Below are 19,513 nucleotides of genomic sequence, written 5' to 3'. Positions count from 1 at the left end.
ACTGGGATGGGATAGTAAGTGTTAGCAGTTCAGGGACAGTGAGTGGCATTCAGTGAGATGGAAGTTGGTGCTCAGTAGTAGCAAGGGGCAGCAATGGGACAGCTGGGGGGTTTATTTGTGTTTGAGGCAGTGGAAGTCAGGAAAGCAGAAACAGAAGTCAATACAGGAAAGATGGAAGGCAAAAGAATATTCCTAAATAAGAGTTGTTTTGTGCTGGTTTATGGCATAAAGCTATTTGGTGTCACAAACAATGGGTAAACAAAACCTAAAAGGCATTTTTACCTGGGAAGGAGGAACATGCTTTAGAAAGGGCAGAGTACATACAAAGCCTTTCAAAAACAGCTGGTGTCCCCTCCAGGCCCGTAACTTACTTTTCTGTAATGTTCTTAGGTCTTTAGGGGAACTTAGCCCTGACTGACTTGCTTGATAATGTGTTGAGCTGTGCAGTTATTTCAAGATAGAGTGTCACCACTGGCCAAGTCCACGTGGAACATGTAAAGATCACTTGGCTCTGTGTCATTTGTAGCTGTACCATTTAATGCCATATATATTATTCATTGCTTTTGCTCAAAATGAACTGTTGCTTTTCTGATTACTGTACAAAACATGGCTTGTTGTTCCCAGCCGTTTCATATTTCTCAATGCGTGAAGTGTTAAGCTTTGGCTCACAGCAGCTTTGTTCTCTTATCTGACCTTCATATGCAAATAACTCACAAGTACAAGGTTGTGGCAAGAATGACTCCCGTTGATTTTCTTAAAGATTCTGTCTTGATAAAATTTTGATGGCTACAAGTAAAGTATTATAATGAAATGTGCAAAGACCTGGAGTTAGAAAACCAAATGGGAAGAACATGCATTTCTCAAGCTGAAAGAACTGACGAAAAATTCAGGCCTCAAGTTGCAGTATTGAAAGATTCTGTAGGCAAAATACTGAGCGACACAGAAGCATCAAGAGAAGATGGAAGGAATACAGAGTCACTGTACCAAAAAAGAATTGGTCAGCGTTAACCATTTCAAGAGGTAACATATGATCAGGAACCAGTGATACTGAAGGAAGACTCCCAGCTGCACTGAAGGCATTGGCAAAAACCAAGATTCCAGGAATTGACAGAATACCAACTGAAATATCTCAGCAAATAGATGCAGTGCTGGAAGTGCTCACTCGTCTGTGCCAAAAAATTTGGAAAACAGTTGCCTGATGTCACAGTACCCCAAAAATGCCTGTCAACTTGACTAGGCCATGATTCCCAGTATTGTGTGATTGTCCACCTTTTTGTCATCTGATGTGATTTTCCTGTGTTTTGTAAATCCTTTCTCTGTGATGTTAATGAGATGGGATTATTGGCAGTTATGTTAAGAGGCAGGACTCAATCTACAAGATAAGGTTGTGTTTTAAGCCAATCTCTTTTGAGATATAAAAGAAGTGAGCAGAGAGGCAGGGGACCTTGTACCACCAAGAAGGCAGCGCCAGGAGCAGAGCGCGTCCTTTAGGACTCGGGATCCCTACACCTGTTCCGGGGGAAGATTGATGACAGAGAACTTTCTCCAGAGCCGTTAGAGCAAGAAAGCCTTCCCCTGGAGCTGATGCTTGAATTTGGACTTCTAGCTTACTAGACTGTGAGAGAAAATAAATTTCTCTTTGCTAAAACTATCCACATGTGGTATTTTTGTTATAGTAGCACTAGATAACTAAGGCACCTGGCCAACCAACTGGAAAAAAAGCGATCCAACAGAATGTGGAAATTATCGAACATTATCCTTAATATCACATGCAAGTAAAATTTTGCTGAAGATCATTCAAAAGCCCTTGGCAGGGAACATTGACAGGGAAGTGCCAGAAGTTCAAGCCAGATTCACAGGATGACGTGGAACCAGGGGTATCATTGCTGAAGTCAGATGAATCTGTCAGAAAGATGTTTACCTGTGTTTTATTGACTGTGCAGAGGCACTGGACTCTGTGGATGATAAGAAATAATGGATAACATTGCAAAGGCTGGGAACTCCACAACACCTAGTGGTCGTTATGCAGAATGTGTACATAGACCAAGAGGCAGTCGTTTGAACAGAACGTGGGAATACTGTGTGGTTTAAAGTCAGGAAACGTGTGCATCAGGGTTGTGTTCTTTCGCCATACCTATTCAATCTGTATGCTGAGCAAATAACCCGAGAAGCTGGACTATATGAAGAACAGCTCGGTGTAACAATTGGAGGAAGACTCACTAACAACCTGTGATGCGCAGATGACACCACCTTGCTTGCTGAAAGTGAAGAGGATTTGAAGTACTTACTGATGAAGATCGAAGACCACAGCCTTCGGTATGGATTACACCTCAACACAAAGAAAACAAAAATCCTCACAACTGGACCAGTGAGCACTATCATGATAAACAGAAAAGATTGAGGTTATCGAGGCTTGCGTCTACAATGAATACCCTGGAACCAGCAGCCAGGCAATCAAACGACACACTGCATTTGACACGTTTACTGCGAAAGACCTCTTTTAAAGTATTGAAAAGTAAAGATGTCTCATTGAGGGGACTAAGGTGGTATTTTTAGTCACCTCATATGCATGCAAAAGCTGGACAATGAATAGGGAAGATCAAAGAAGAATTGATGACTTTGAATTATGGTGTTGGTGAGGAATATTGATATACCACGGGCTGCCGGAAGAACAAACAAACCTTTCTTGGAAGAAGTACAGCCAGAATGCTCCCTAGAAGCGAGGATGGTGAGACTTTGTCTCACTTTGGACATGTTATCAGTAGGGACCACTCCCTGGTTTAGGACATCATTCTTGGTAAGATAGGTCAGCAAAAAAGAGGAAGACCCTTAGCAAGGTAGATTGACACAATGACTGGAGAGATGGGCTCAAGCATAGCAGTGATTGTGAGGGTGGCACAGGACAAGGCAATGTTTTGTTCTCTTGTGCACAGGGTCACTATGAGTTGAAACCAACTCAGTGGCACCAACAAGTAGTAGTTCAGTATTACAATTACATGGAAGTTAGATTATTTTAGTGGTTGTTCTCTGACACCATATTCTGACAGCCTAAAGACATCCTGAAGTAAAGAACTTCCATTCATCTGTGAAGGCTTGTATGCCAATTGACTGAAAATGGACAATAAAAATAGAGTATCATCCATTTCTTCATATCTTATCTCCAGGGTGTGTTTGAACTCTCAGATAGTTCTACTTAATGGTGAGAGTTCAGGCTTACTGGGTCTTTAGCTAGTAAGCTCATAGTGGTGTCAAATGCATTAACAGATGGAAGTCTTGTAGCTCCCACCTGGTAAACAGAACCGTACCTGCTCCGTACCTCACGTCTTCCCTCTGTCTTGTTCTAGTTCTTTACTCTGCTAGCCCGCCAGCTTGCTCTGCCTCTGCTCCACTGTTTGACCCCAGCCTCTGCTTGACCTTTCTGTTGCTCTGTCTTCATTCTCTATTCTTTCCTGGCTGTACTAATATTCTGCTGCTGCTTTTCAAACTGAATTCATCACTTTGTTCATTGCCTCTATGGATGTCAGTTATAAGTATGGTTATAATCCCCATACTTCCTGAATGCCGTAGAGTGTGGCTCTCACTGTAATAACGTGCGTTTGCGTACTGATGCCTTGATTAACTGTTTGGTGCCTGTGTATGCCTTTTATTCCCAGTTGAATTTGCCAAGAACAGGGACCATGTTTTCTGTCTCTTGTATCTTTCACATAGCACCTCAGGTGCTGCTGCACACAACAGCACCCAGTAAATAGTCTTTGATGAAATATTGTGGCTAAAAATCTTCACGAAAATGTTACGGATACATTTGTGAGAGCTTATCTGGGAAAAAATTCTGTTTGGGTGCTCCCTCCACTGGAGTTCGTGCTAGAGCCTGTCTCAGTTGTAGCATTTTCGGGTTTAAATGCATGGTCTTACATGTTAAGAGTAAGATGCATAGTTCAAATATCTTTTTCTCCTTAGCCACTAATATTATTATTTTCTGAATGTATTTTATTTGAATGGTGGCCTAATTCCTTTTTTCTGTTGGGTGTTTGGATTTGAACGATAAAAACTGGGAAAATTAGCCAAATAAAATTGACATGAGAAGAAATTTTGAAATTAAGATCCAGGTACCTTTAATCGTCATAACCACGTTTTACTGAAAAACAGCTTTAGAATGAGGGGCTCACATATTTAAGTCTTCCTTGGACTGTGATTGTATCATGTGTTAATATATGCCTAAACCAGTAAACTAAACCCGTTGCCATCGAGTCAGTTCAGACACATGGCCATCTCATGTGTTTCAGGGCAGAACTGTTCCCTATGGTTTACTTGGCTGTAATCTTACAGAAGCAGATTGCCAGGCCTACTTGCATTGTACCACTGGGTGAATTCAAATCACCAGCCTTTCGGTTAATAGTCAAGCGCAAACTGTTTATAGCACGCAGACCACCCAGGAACCTGCTAATACCTGCCTAGCAGTGTAGTATGCTGAAGTTGTTATAACTGATTTACAACAGGAGCCTTTTAAAAGTTGACCCCAACGTTGTTTTCCTTACTTCTCCACGAAGCACTTTCACTGCCAGATATGTCGTTTCTGCACTCTGTTTGTTTTCTGGATGCACTTATCAAAGGTTAATTGGACATGGGTGATTGGAACATCAAGGGATGTTTCAAAACCCATTGGGATACTCAGCTTGGGGTTTTTCTGGCTGTGTACATAGAGAATGTTTCTCTTCATGGCATGATTTTGTTTGCTTCATGATTCTTCTGAAGCTCATTGCCTTGGACTCTCCCAGCTTGATTCTGCATGTTTTAAAAATTCTCGTCATTCTAGGACAGTGGGCTGGAGAGGGATGCTGGTGAGGAGTGAGCTTCTTGGATCAGGTGGACACTTGAGACTATGTTGGCATCTCCTGCCTGGAGGGGAGATGAGAGGGCGGAGGGGGTTAGAAGCTGGCGAAAAGGACCCGAAGAGAGAGAGCGGAGGGAGGGAGCGGGCTGTCTCATTCGGGGGAGAGTAATTGGGAGTGTGTAGCAAGGTGTATATGGGTTTTTGTGTGAGAGACTGACTTGATTTGTAAACTTTCACTTAAAGCACAATAAAAATTATTTTTAAAAAAATTCTTGTCATTCTAACTCTCAGTTAGACATGCTCTGTTCTGCTCTATTCTAGATCTTTCTTCTGTACCTTTCAAAGTAGACAACTAGTACAAGCCTGAAGCAGACAGCTTTTGTGCGAATCATCAGTGATCTTGCAGTTAATGAGATAACAAATAAAAAAATAAAATACAGCTTGAAGAAAGAAAGGCTCTCTTTTTCCTGATAATCACCATTACTTGAGTAGTAATTATCAAGATTTTCGGTGGTTCTCTTTTGTTAGATCTGTGCTCGGAAAACCATGGCTGGTTTTAGAGTGGTATCTTGGGCTCAGGATCTCTTAAGGCAGACCAGTGGCGCAAGGTGGTGGCAGGTAACTAACGCGCTGTTTGGGCTTCTTTCAGGTTTCGGCCTATTAAAGGAAGGCAAGAAGAACTGAAGGAAGTGATAGAGCGTTTTAAGAAAGATGAGCACTTGGAGAAAGCCTTCAAATGTTTGACTTCAGGCGAATGGGCGCGGCACTATTTTCTTAACAAGAACAAAATGCAGGAGAAATTATTCAAAGAACATGTAGGTTTATTAAGCAGATTAATGCTATTCATCTGTTTGAATAAGAGTAAGGAAATCAAAGCCTGAATTTTAGTGAACACTCAAATTTTAGATCAGTTTTCCGTAAAACTAACCAATATGGAGCTGGTGTAACACGGGAGGAGATCATTTGGATGATTATTCAAAGAGAAAACGTCATCTAGAAGTGAAATTCCTGGCGAACTTTTAGAGTAACATAGCCAAGGTATTATTGCTAGGTACTACAAAATGTCTGAAATTTTAAAGTAACAAAAAAGTTTGTTACTTAATGATCTTATATTTTTACATTGGTGGTGGTGGTTTTTATAATTCTGAGAAAGTCTAGCAGCAGAAACCAGTTTAGGATAAAGTTAACATCAAATTCTTTTTCCTGTTTTAGGTATTTATTTACTTGCGAATGTTTGCAACTGACAGTGGATTTGAGATACTGCCTTGTAATAGATACTCATCAGAGCAAAATGGAGCCAAAATAGTGGCAACGAAAGAGTGGTAACTATTATACTAGTAGAAACCCTTAAAGTGATTTTATTTAAAGTTCTCCCAGAGACTGCTGTTGAACTATCGTGACGTTCACGGTGGGGAACGAAGCCAGTGCTTACTCAGAAAGAGCCACGGCAGTGTCCTCACCTGGGCCTATCGGCTGAGTCAAGACAGTGGGGTTAGGAGTCTCAGCTTGACCAGACCCCATCTCTAAGCCAGCATGCTTTCATTTTCCTTGTATTGAGCTGGATGGATGCCCGCTCAGTGTCAAGACTGCTGGAAGGCTAAGGAACCAGGGCTGGATGACCTGGCTTCCAGAGTCAGTCTTTTACTGGCCTAGAAGAAAGGTTGGGGAGGAAATCCTAATGATCCTAGAAACCTACTAGTGGAGACTTCCTAAAGCGTTGCCTGTTTGTACGTATATATGCACATACATGCCAGCTTAAATAAAAAGTGGTCGATCTGAGACCCGCTGAAGGGATGGCAGCTAGAGATGAGGGACTGTGTGATGTGAGCCCTGACGTACACACTCCCCATGAGACCAGAGATTACGGAGTCAGGCACCTAAAGGTGGAGTGGGCAGAAGAGCATTACTCCCAGGCATCCTGGGTGGGTGGGTGTAAGTGAGCAGGCAGTTCTTTACCTTGGGGTGGTATCAAGCCTGCTTACTGGCTCTTGAAGCTCCTTGGGTGGTGGATGGGGTGGGAATTTGAGACCTCGGGCTCCAGGGTGCACTGTCCATGACAGCAGCCACCGGCCCTGGGGCTGTCGAGCCCTTGACACGGATAGTGTGACGTGAGAAGTGCTGTAAGTGTGCTCTACACACCAGACTGCGTATTCAGTTCTGTTTCACCTGCATGTCTCTCGTATTGATTACATGCTGAAATAGTGTTTTGGATATATTGGGTTAAATGTATTATTAAAAGTAGTTTTACCTGTTTCTACTGTTCTAACATGATTACTGGAAAATTTAAGGTTCCCACGTGGCCCGCGGTACATCTCCATTAAACGATGCTGCTCTAGCAGTGGCGGCCCAAGACGGGGGTCTCCTGACCCTTCCCTGCCTGTGGTCGCTGTCGCCATCTTCCCAGCGGGCTGCAGGCTAATTCAGAGCAGCAAGCATTCCAGGACTTCCATGAGTGCTGCAGGGGACTCAGAGACAGAGTAGCCAGTTCCTGCCTGGGAAGAGTGGCCTGTCTCTTGAAGGGACAATGCAGATAACGGAGTAACTAGTACAAGGCTGTGGGGCTTCCAGCAGGAAGATACCTAGGTGGGATCCAAGTGAGTAGGCAAAAATATGCAAAGCTAGGTCTTCTCAATTCCTGGTGTTCATTGGGCAAGCTTATTTTATTAAAAGAAGCCTTACTATTTATAATTGCTAGTAATTTTTAACACATAACATATTTTAAATAGGAAACGAAATGACAAAATAGAATTACTGGTGGGTTGTATTGCCGAACTTTCAGAAATTGAGGAGAACATGCTACTTAGACATGGAGAGAACGACTTCAGTGTCATGTACTCCACGAGGAAGAACTGTGCCCAGCTCTGGCTCGGGCCTGCTGCGTTCATAAACCACGGTAAGCTGTGTTTCTAAGCTGTTAACTGGCGTGGGGCAGTCCTGCTGGACGTTAGAATGACCTTCCCAAACTCAGTAAGATCCTTACGGAATAGAATTTTAAAGGAACTAGAAATGCTTATCCAAGGACGTTTTGAAATACAGATTCTTCTTTCACAAATATATTAAAAAGAAAGATTTCTTTAACTTGGCACCTAGCCTTCTATCAAAAGGTGTAAGATTATATGGAAAGCTTACTTCAGATTTCTGTAATTGTTCGTGTTTCAGATCTTAACAACAGTTAATTGACTTTATCTTTTGGACATTTTTCAGATTGCAGACCTAACTGCAAGGTAAGCATAAAAAAAATTATATGTTTAGCTCAAGTATTTTGTCTCTGCTTCAGGTGTCCATTTCTTAACGAGTGGCTCTTGTTTCAGTTTGTGTCAACTGGCCGAGACACAGCATGTGTGAAGGCTTTAAGAGATATTGAACCTGGAGAAGAAATTTCTTGTTATTATGGAGATGGGTTTTTTGGAGAAAATAATGAATTCTGCGAGTGTTACACTTGTGAAAGGTAAAGTATTCCATAGGATTTCTGGCTTTTACCTTCTTTTTAACCACCTGATGGTTGTGGGGACTAACTCACACCCTCACTTTATCATTTAAAGGCAGGGATGGTCCTCTGTGTTCTACGGCATAGCACCCAAAATCAAATGATACAGGACTGTTTAGGGACATGGGCACCTGACCCTTTAAGATCATAATATTACCAGCCACTATTAGTCCATCAAAATAAAAATGTACTTAAAGAGAGAATGGGAAACACCACACACACAGTGTCAGAGTGGGGTTGCCCAAAAAATGGCAAAGGACATTCACCACAGTTAGTCATCTGAAAACCTCGGTATTGTCTTGCCTATTCTCAAGCTGTGTCTTCTGGAATTTTAGTGTTTTGATGTTCACAGTTCCTGTCCCTTGCTGGCACTCAGAGAAAGAACCTCTTTTGTGGTTCATCTAGAAAAAAAAAAACAGACCCATGAAATCAGCCTTGACGGGCCTGTCACTCGCACCATCGTTGTGTTGACGTCTGTGTCTGCCACCTCCTTGAAGGGAGCTCCTCAGGCACGTCTGGGCGCATGCTGGCGGAGGGCTCCTGTCACAGCGCAGTGCAGCCGCTTGGTCAAGCCCGTTTGCGCTCTGCGGACATTACTAGCCCCGGCTCACTCGGTCCTCACAGCCACCCGGTCGAGAGGACCAGGGATGTGGCCGTGTTGCAGGGTCAGAAGCTGACCTTTCTGAACCCAGCTCAGCCTCGCGTCAGAGCCCTCGTTCTCTTCATGCTGCAGCTCTGAGCAAAGATGTCAGCTGGTAGCACCAGCCCCTGCTGCAGACACCAGTCTACACACCCAGCCAGCCTAGGGGAGGGACAGCCGGGGCCCCAGAGTCACCACGTCCTTGCCCCCTGGGCAGCCAGTGGCCTCCACGCGTGTCCCTCCGGCACCAGCCTCGGAGGGAGGGCAGAAAGCCTCTTCCTGATGCTGCTGAGATTTTGCTTTCCTTTTGCCATAAAATTTTATCTTTTTCTACATTTGAAAAAAAAAAGATTCAAGTGTTGGCTAAATCTTAGAGCGGTCCAGAAAACCTCCTTTAGTCTTTGCGGTAATTATATTGAGATGATAATGCTTTTAAACTGTGGTGTAGAGACAGCGGCCCAGCATTGAGGTTCAGAGCTGAGACCTGGCGTGGGCCTCCCTGGGTCGGAGTCCCGCGACACTGCAGTTCCCTGGCTGTGTGATCTCGGCCACGCTGCTGAACTGCTGCCTTGTGTCTTAACTGCCTCGTCCATAAAGTGGGGGAATACTAGAAGCTGTCTCCCGGGGCTTCCGTGAGGGTTAGGTTGTTGCCACAGAGTGTGTAGGGCAGCACGCGGCCTGTGTGCAGACACGAGATAGCACTGGGCTCTGTGGTCTCTGGTTAGTGTCCCCTTACAGTAAGCTCCCCGAGGACGGACTTTCATCTGGGTCATTTACACTCTATCCCCAGAACCAGAGCAGCAGCTGGCACGTAGTAGGTGCTCCATAAACATTTGGTCTGTTAATGAATGGAGCCCATGACACCATGATTGCTGAGTAAAACATATAATGTTGTCCTGTTTTCTTTTTGTTGCTTAAAAAGAAACAACCACGTAAATAGGTATGTAGACCGTGGTAAAAGGAGTAGAATAAGACCCTGTTGGCAGTGGTTAACGCTGGTACCTCAGGGCACTGGGGATGGAGGGTAGGCACAAAACACTGTTACCTTTGGCTTTAAGTACGTGTCCTAGGGCTGTTTGACTTGCATGAGCTGGTAGTACTTCCCAGTAGTTACAAAGAAGAAATAAGGGAAGTAGAGAAATAGGAGAAAGGAAGGGTTTTATTAAAAGGATTATAATTGCCAAGTAAAATATTTCTGCCATGTTCATTTGTTTTGTGTTCAAATATATTTCAAGAATGGCCTGTAGAAATGAACCCAAAATGTTATAAGTTACAGTAAAAACACATGGAATCTCTGAGAATAATTTATTGCTTTATGAGATGAAGTAGGCTTCTGGAATTTCTGCATTTACTGTTTAAATATCTTTTAACGTGGAGTGTAACTGATGACCTGCCTTGGTGAAGGTTACCTAGAGGTTCTTATGGTGATTTCTACTCCACATTTCAAATTGAGGCAGTCCCACAATTTTTTTTTCTTACAATAATAATAATGATGTAATTCCAAATCCAATTTGGGAATGTGAAGAAAGCAAGAATGCCAGCCCGAAGTACCCGAAATTGTTCCTGTGATCAGGCTTGCGGTTTAGCTCTACGCTCGCTAGCATCGAGGGGTGAGAGGACATAAAGCATGTGTTGTCCCTTAGGAAAAAGTGAGACACACTGCTTCTCTGGGGGAGAAAAGTGTTTTCCGTCATCTAAATCCTGAAAGAAAGAAATCCGGTGGGATGTGTCGGAGGCAGTGCTGCTTTTTTATGGGAGGTGTGCACGATTTTGCCACCATTCAGGAGCTGTGGTTATGTGGCTTTTCTCTAGCAAGAAAAGGCAAGTCAATGAAGTGGATTTTTTAGCTCATTAATTCACTCATTAATTCAGAACTTGGAAGCCCTGGTGGCATAGTGGTTAAGTGGTACAGCTGCTAACCAAAGGGTTGGCGGTTTGAATCCGCCAGACACTCCTTGGAAACTCTATGGGGCAGTTCTGTCCTATAGGGTCACTATGAGTCGGAATCGACTCGGCGGCACTTGGTTTGGTTTTGGTTTAATTCAAAATTTACTTATTTTGAGTAGAGCTGATTAGAAATTTATCTTTATGCCCTGAATAAAGCAAAGATTTGCAAAGTTAGATTTGTTGGAGAAGTTTAGGTTCACCTCTTAAGTGCCCTCATGTACTTGAGAAGAGTTTAAAACCAAAAAAACCAAACCCAGTGCCATCGAGTCGATTCCGACTCAGAGCGACCCTGTAGGACAGAGTAGGACTGCCCCATAGAGTTTCCAAGGAGCGCCTGGCGGATTTGAACTGCCGACCCATTGGTTAGTTAGCTGTAGCACTTAACCACTACGCCACCAGGGTTTCTGTCAGAAGAGTTTATGTAAATATAAACAGCTACTAAAGCAAGTTATGAATTGTTCTCATCCAGGGGTGAAAGCCAGTCTTTCAGTGCCTTTCACTTGGTAACACTTCGTTAACTATTGTTATTCATGCTTACTTCAGAAACTTAAAAGGAATTAGTTAACAGTTTCTGATAGTCCAGAAGTCAGAGTTTCACCAATAGAGCCTGGTCTCCTTTTTACATAGAGTTTCAGTTAGAGTTTGTTTTTTTATCTAGCATTTAAGGAAATGCTGTGATTTTTTTTTTTTTTTTTTTTTTAATAATTCTCAGTAATCAGTAATAAACATGCAAAGCAAAGACTGGGATATAATGGACAGGTAAGTTTTTTTTGAAACCACAATTTAGATCTAGCTGTTTATTGTGCCTGCCGCTTCTGAAATTGAAGAGTGTTTGTTTATATCTACACATGAAATTTTACAAGGCCCAATAGTTTTTCTTGGACAGTTAACAATTTATTAACAATAGCTATATAGCAAGTTGTTTTGCTATTTTAAATCTAGAGTTTTTAACGTAAATTTTATATGCATGTTTAATTTCCTTTGAGCGTCCTAGAATTGGCAGATGGCCAGTGATGGCTGAGGCCACATCTGTTGATGGGGTGTGGCCAAGAACCCTCAGTTTATTGTGAGTACACCCTGTTTGCTTAATCTGTTCTGTTTTCTCTTTCAGACGGGGCACTGGTGCTTTTAAATCCAGAGCGGGACTCCCTGCGCCTGCTCCTGTTATCAATAGCAAATATGGACTCAGAGAAACAGATAAACGTTTAAATAGGCTTAAAAAGTTAGGTGACAGCAGCAAAAATTCAGACAGTCAGTCTGTCAGCTCTAACACTGATGCAGATACCACTCAGGAAAAAAACAATGCAAGTAAGTAAGGGAGCTTTGATTTGATAAGCATACTTTTTTTTTTTTTTTAAGTATTTTCACACAACTTGCTTTCTAAAGCGTGCTTCAGTGGTTTTGAACTTTTAAATAATGAGAGAAACTCTGGGGCTTATGAGCTTCAACAGCACTGAAAGGTTCTAGAAATGATTGAAGTACTACAAGGGCCTAGTTTGTATCCCACCTCCAAATTCAGTACTGCCCTCTGCACCAAACTGTGTTTTTCTGGAATGCTTGGGAACTGGATGTTGAATTCTTCACCACATGTCCCAGGGCCATCCTGTGTTTGAGAGAAACGTTTTCAAAGGGTTGTGGCATGATAATGGTGTTAGGCCCTATGTGAAGACAAAGGACTGGGTAGAACCATACGGGCACTGTACATGTTCCGGTGCCTAGCCAGTGTGTTACGGAAAGATGATGGACCTGGGAGCATTCATGGCGGCGGGCGTTAAAGCAGGCACCTTTGTACTACCTGCTTGCCCTTTTCAGAGCGAACTGACCCAGTTCCCCAAACTACCAGCCACCAGACTCAGAGCTGTGCTGGAGGAGCGTTTGGAATGTTGCTATGTGATGGTGTATTGTATTGACCGCTACAGAAAGTAGCAAGAGAAGAGATGAAAAGGAAAAAGAAGCAATCTCTGAGATGCCAGTTATGTGTGGGGGCAAGATCTAATGGAAACTGGAAAAAGAATGAAGAGAAAAAGAGAAGAAAGCCTACACCGGCAACGAAAACACATGTCGGTGGAGCTTTGACATACGGGAACCACTAATTGCTACTGTTTCCATCTGGTAACACCAGTTTTCTCTGGTTGCCACTTAAGGGCTAGGCTGTTTAGTCTGACTTGTCTCTGACAGACAGGAGTAAAGCTGTAAAACTTGGACATGGCGATCCCCCAAAGTGGGCCTGTTGTAGCACTCTACATGTCCAGAGGAGGTGTCTATGACTTCGCACTGAGGAGCCCTCTGAGAGACTGATTATTTGAGGCTCTTCTCCCTATCTTCAAAAGTTTTTAGCCAATACTTGGTGCCTCCTACCCTACAGAAAACCTTGAAGACAGGGGAGGTGTCTCCACAGTGGCGAATGTCACTGCCATGAATCTCTGAAACTCTGCCTGCTGCTGGGAGCCAGAGGCCGGGCACACCTCTGTAGCGTGAAGTATCCCACACCCCCCTTCTAGGCTAGACTAATGTCCCAAGTGAACAAGAGCAGTTAGTCCATCACTCACTGTTGACTGTGGTTCTGACAATAAATGCAGCGTGAAGAACCTTTGTTCTGAGTCTGGTTCCTTGTGAAACTGGAGGCTAAAGGCCGTTGTGAATGCCCACATGAGAACAGTCAGGAGCCTGCTGCCAGCTGCCTGGGGAGGCAGCCACAGAGCTGTCCACCTTGAATGGAATGGCTCTGTGACATGCATGGGAGCCTTTAGTGTTTTTATGCATTAACTGTATCACTAGTGTATAAATACTGAACTCAGTACACCACTTAGTTTAAAAAGATCAGAATACAAATATATTTTGAAAGGTGCCGAGTATACTAATTAACACGTAACCATTTAGGATATATTTATTAATGAGCCAAGTAGTTATTTGAAGCCTGCTAGTTGCAGGAGGAGGAGCCCGGATGGTGCAGTGGTTAAGCACTCAGCTGCTAACCGAAAGGTCGGCAGTTGGAACTCACCCGGCGGCTCTGCGGGAGAAAGACCTGGCGATCTGCTCTCTGGAAGATTACAGCCTTGGAAACCCTGTGGGGCAGTTCTACTCTGTCCCGTAGGAGCGCTGTGAGTCAGAATGGGCTCCGCGGCACACGGCAACAACAGCTGCACAAGAGGTCTGAGGACGTTGCAGGCTGGCCTCTCCTGCAGGGAGTTTATGCTTTAGCTCCTGGGTGAGAAAAGTACACAAGTAACGAGCAGACCGCGGCTGCTGTTCTCTGCCCTGTAGAGGGAAGGGAAGGAGTATTCCCCTCGAGGTGCGGTCTCAGCGTCAGCATAGAAATAGAGCACTTCCAATGCTCCTTACGTCGGGGTGCTTGCTCTGTTCAGTTGCCTTTCTGCAGGATGGTTGAGTTACTCAAGGGCTGGTGTAACCAGCTGTGAGAGCCACCTGACGGCGCTGACCAACAGGGCGCAAAAGGAGCTGGGGCAGTTGACATGAAACCGTATTCACATACGTATTTTTCTCAGTTCTTACATACATTCTTTTAGGTTGTTTTTGTTTTTTGGTGTTTGTGTCTCAAACCATACTCTTTTATTTGTTTGAGAGAAGGGCTTTTTGAAACAGCAGGTGGTAGACAAGCCAGGGCTGCCCGAGCTTTTCTCCCAAGGAAGTGGGCGTGTTTGTGTGCAGATGTGAGGTGCGTCCTCTTCAGGAGTCTGCCCGTCTTTGTTCCGCAGTTCAACGTTTAGACTTTATCTGCTGATCAAGGAACCGCTTTCTTTGAACAGCAGGTTTGTTTTTTTAAGGAAACATCTCTGCCTAGTTGGAGAAGTTGTTCCTTCCACAGCAGATTGTGTTTTCAGAAGTGACTAGAGAGTCACAGCATGACTGTTGCCTTTAGCATCCAGGTAGAAGAGTCCACAAATCCAGTCCACAAATCTGAGTTGTTAATGCCACCGTTGAATGCATTCTAGTTTCTCAGAGCTCAGGCTTCGCCAGCGAGGCACCCACTCTAGACAGCACTGTGGCCCAGGCATGAGACTCGAAGTCTCGAGAGCAGTGTGGGGATGTGAGCTAGGCACTGTGCAGGAGCTGAGGAGCATCTGTCCTAGAGACGGCAGATGGGTGCCAGTTCCCACTCTCGCACCCTTGCTGGCAGGCTTCACTGATGGACTTAACGCTCGTCTACTAATCCTGCTTCATTCCAGGCACCCGGTACTGGCTTTTGCTGGTCCCATAAGAGGAAAGATGCTTGCCAGGCTTGGCAAACTCCTGGAGACTAGGGTCCTGTGGAGGGTTTTCTGTGTTTTCATGTTCTGAAGGTACTACACTGCTTGTGAGCCTCATGCAGTCTTGGTTCACATTGGTAGTGTGCGTTTCCCCTGCTTTCCCAGTACGGAGCCTGAGTGCTGAGGAAGGCTTTGATGTCTCTTGCCGCCTCATGTCTCACTGCCACAGTGGGCAGGCCGTAAGAATTGATGCCCACACAGCGCTGCCCTCCGAGTTCGAGGACACCTGAAGTGACCATGGCAGCTGTATGGTGCATCCTTTACCCATGAGTTGGGACTGACACCATAGTAACTCTAGAGGCAGAATAGTAGAGGGCGTAAAAACTCAACATCTTGAGCCACAGAGCTGAGCTGCCCCTTACAGATAGAGGGTCTTGGGCAAGCTGGTCCATGTGCAGCTTGTTTCACATAGGTGTGGTGTTGCCCGCTTCCCAGGGCGCACGTCAGGGTTCAGGTGGTGCCCAGCACCCAGCATGGAATAATTGCTAAGAAGAATGTTCACCCCTACCAAAGTTACCGCCTGGACTCACGCATTTGGGTTTTGTCCCAACCACTAGGACGAGATGCCGCATGTTACCGCTGGTGCTGAAACAAGGGTAGCCACAGGCATGTCTCCACTCACACAGAGCCCTAGGTCTCCCTTGATAGATTTTTTGAAAATCGTTGGCTTGTAGTTTGTCATTGTGGCCTGTCTTCCTCAGCCTTATCACTGAAATTCTCAACCTCCTCCACCTTCTCCAAGGATGGTGTAGCACCTTGTTGGGGCTGTGGAGAATGCTTGGCACTCTGCTGGACTCTCACCCTGGTCACATTTCATCTGCCTGGTGACCTGTCCGCATTTGGTCTCTAACTTGGTGAGCACCCCTCTCATCTGGGCTTTTGATGAGATGCCACCGTTCAAACAAAACGAGAATACATTGGTGAATACAAAAACACATCAGTGAAATTTCTGTATTATAATAGGGGCATAAAATACAGTCTGCTTTGTGCTCAGTTTAGAATACAAAGCCACCAGATTGTTCCTTGGTGGTCACTGCTGTCCACTGAGAGTGACTCTAAGTAGGGGTGCCAAGGGGAAGCCCAGATTCAGTCACCGTAAAGTGAGATGATTTAATGGAAGACGTCACAAGTAAGGCAAGCATTGGGTACTGTGAGAGAACATAGGAAGGGTGCCCGTCTTACACTGGAAGTCACAGGAGGCTCCCTAAGGGAAGTGGTTCCTAAGCCAAGGCTTGAAGTGGTTCCTAAGCCAAGGCTTAAAGAGGTGTGAGGAGTTGGCCAGTGATACCTATTCTTGATAGAGACATGGAGACGAGTGTAGGACCTAAGCAAATAAAGTTCACTGTGGCTAGAGTAGAAGGTGGAAGAAGGACGTGACCACAAAATGATGGACTCTATCCTTGAGACATTAAGTTACTAAAAGGCTTAAAGGCCAGAGTGACGTGATGTACTAGGAAAACCATCCAGGTCAATGGACTGTTCGGAAAACAGTAGGTTGACAGGAAGAATGGTAGGAGGCATCTGCCATGGTTGAGGCAGGAGATTATGGCAGGGGGAATGGAGAGAAGTGGACAGGTTCCAGTGACATTGCTGAGCTGGGCTCCACAGGACGTGGTGATTGGGTGAAGTGATAGGGAGAGCAGAGTGTCAAAGATGACCTCTAGGTTTCTGACTTGGGCAGCTTGGGCTGGCAGTGGTATTACTGACCATGATGGAGAACTCAGAAGGAGAAGTGGCTGTGAGGTGTGGTGTTGAGATCAATTTAGACTCGCCGACCATGAGAGGCTTATGAGGCAGCCTCTGAGAGAGAGGTGCTACTTGGCATTGGTGACGTGGATCTACAAATGGGAAGAGAATCGGGCTGGAGACAGCGGGTAGGGACCTGCCAGCATGTCATTGTATTAGCCGTGGGGGAGTGGATGCTTGTCACCCAGAGATTGTGTGTAGAGTTTCCAAAGAGCTGAGGGCAGCCGAGGCTTGGCGGTGACCACCCTCAAAGGGGCCGATAGAGGAGAAAGGCTGCCAGGGAGGTGAAGGGAGAGGAGAGTGTGGTCTCATGGCAACCAAGGGACAAGAGGGCTTGTCAGGAGAGAAGTGTTGCAGTGTCACTCTGCAGAGAAATGAAAGGTAAGGGCTGAAATTGTTCACTGGATTTTGTGACAAGGTTGTCGGGGAGGTTGGCAAAGGTTGTCTGATTGGAGGGACAAGCTGGGCCCAAACTGCAGGGGCATTGCTGTTGAGGAGATGACACATATGTAGCTGTTGTGGAGGGCTGATTGCAGGTGTATAACGAGAATGGGATGGGAAAGGGGGAAAGAAAAAGCTAATCTCCACTAAGCTTGTTTATAGAGTGGTCTTTGAAGAGGTATAGAATGAACAAAGGATCATTCTAGACACATTTGAGGAAGCTGGACAAACACAGACCTTCTTGAATTTTGCCTGGAAACCGCCAGCACACGAGTGTGTGCTTTCATAAGTAAGCACAGCTCCCTAGTCCGCCTTGCAGGCAGGCCTTGTAAGAAGTCTTGTAGCAAAAGGATTCTCTGAACGTTCTTGTACTTTAAAAACACTTGCCGGCAGGGAGCTATGTGTAATTCCATTTCCTTGTGGGTGTTTAATAATCGGTCCTCAAATGGAATCGCACCCAAAGTTCACTACTACTACTAGTCTAAAAGTAAGCTGGGTCCTTGGTTGCAGCCCCCACATATAAGTACTATCTTGGGTCAGTCATTGGCTCATTCTTGTGAATTCTGTGTTTGGTGCCCCAGAGCGTTTCACACAGGCCAGTCCCCTCAAGTACAGAGCCTTCTGTTCTTGGTGCTTTGCTCTCTTTGGAATACTAGTTCTTCATCCTTTTCTCTCACAGTAGAAACTAATTGGTGGTAGCGTACTTGCTTAGCCGTGCAGAAGGAATAGAAGCGTCCCTGGCAGCTCTCAGCACAATAAGCAGCAGACACAATCCGCAGGCTTTCTGAAGGCCACTCTGGCAATAGCATTCCGGGCTTCCTCGTGACATTAGTCTTGAGTCTTCCTCTCTTTCCTGGGAGTGGTGAGAATTTTTAGTCTATTAGTTGAGAATGGTTTAGAGGGGTGTTTTGATCAGGAAGAGGTTCTTGGGTGGGGCGTGGAGGGCACTGAACAGTTGAGAGATTGACTCATGTTTCAAACTGCACGTAGGTTCAGGTTGTAAATGTAGAGGAAAAACAGCAAAAGGTCCAGGTTATGTCCGGGGCTCGCTGTGGGAGCAGCTAGAGTCAGACGTAAGCCTTTCGGGAGGTCATTGATGGTCACGTTCATTCTCGGGTTATCACCACTAGGACCATCAGAACCTTTTTGTATCCTTGTCTTGGAGGAAAGACGTCGACTCCCTCCTTGTTCTGAGTGGGTCGTTTCAGCAGCTCGAGTCACTCCTCTTCCGGATCGTTGAACCTGGCAGTCACTGAGGGGGCAGGTCCTGGAAGTCTCGGCTTCCTAAGCTGACAGCCCACCGGTGGTACGGTGTGGTCCTTGCAGAGCTGAAGGGAACAGCTTAGAAGGAGTGTAGGTTCTTTTTGGTCAATAGCTGTTGGGAATTACAACATACGGTTCTGAGCATCAATTTTTCTTGTCTGAAACCATTTTAATAGAATTTGCCTCTTTAGAGCCCGCAAGGAATATATTTCTGTTCTCTATTTCTGGCCAAGATAAGTGATTCACTTCAAGTTAATGAGTATTTTAGAAACATACTTAAAATGATGGTTTACAAAATAATTTGTGGAAAGAACTGTGCTTTTTTCTTAGCTTTCCTCCACATCCTTTATGTGGTAAAATACTAAACCAGGATCAGCTCTGTATCATGAGATTAGAGACTCAGAGTGAAGCTGTGAGACCTAGGTTGTCGGTGTGCTCAGAGCCTTTAGCCATAAAGTCATTCACTTGGAAATCGATGGGCAGGGTCCACACGTTAGAAGTAGAAATTAGAGAAGGTGATGAAGAAAAAGGAGCCCTGGTGGCACAGCCATTAAGCATTGTGCTCCTAACCGAAAGGCCAGCGGTTCAAACTCACCAGCTGCTCCACGGGAGAAGGATGTGGTAGTCTGTTTCTGTAAAGATTTGCAGTCCTGGGAATGCTTTGGGGCAGTTCTCCTCTGTCCTGTAGAATCGCCGTGAGTTGGAATTGACTCGACAGCAGTGGGTTTGGGTTAAAGAAGAAAAGTGGGGCTGCGAACACTTAGGTGGCGCAGAGTTGCACCAGTGGTCTAGTTTCCTGTCCGTGTAGACGCCAGGTGGGCTGGGGCGCTGTTCTGTTGAATGCTACTGTGTTACCAAGGCTATTTTTTCATTTTTCTTTTTTTTAATCT

The 19,513-nt window shown here is 44.9% G+C and overlaps 1 protein-coding gene across 7 annotated transcripts in view; it reads left to right on the top strand.

Moving 5' to 3' along the window:
* Nucleotides 1-19,513, top strand: part of KMT5B (lysine methyltransferase 5B) — a 60,238-nt gene that overhangs the window by 36,478 nt on the left and 4,247 nt on the right. For 6 of the 7 annotated variants that reach the window (XM_049892675.1, XM_049892670.1, XM_049892673.1 and 3 more), the window contains 6 exons: nt 5,481-5,646; nt 6,044-6,153; nt 7,558-7,724; nt 8,036-8,055; nt 8,143-8,279; nt 12,017-12,213. In XM_049892675.1, the coding sequence (XP_049748632.1) occupies nt 5,481-5,646; nt 6,044-6,153; nt 7,558-7,724; nt 8,036-8,055; nt 8,143-8,279; nt 12,017-12,213 (797 nt within the window). Of the gene's footprint in view, nt 1-5,480; nt 5,647-6,043; nt 6,154-7,557; nt 7,725-8,035; nt 8,056-8,142; nt 8,280-12,016; nt 19,513 lie in introns of those variants that run through there. The other variant, XM_049892676.1, reaches the window with a different exon arrangement.

Source organism: Elephas maximus, chromosome 7, assembly GCF_024166365.1.
Source record: "Elephas maximus indicus isolate mEleMax1 chromosome 7, mEleMax1 primary haplotype, whole genome shotgun sequence".
In the NCBI taxonomy this organism is placed as follows: Eukaryota; Metazoa; Chordata; class Mammalia; order Proboscidea; family Elephantidae; genus Elephas; species Elephas maximus.
This window is presented reverse-complemented; position numbering and strand designations above follow the sequence as displayed.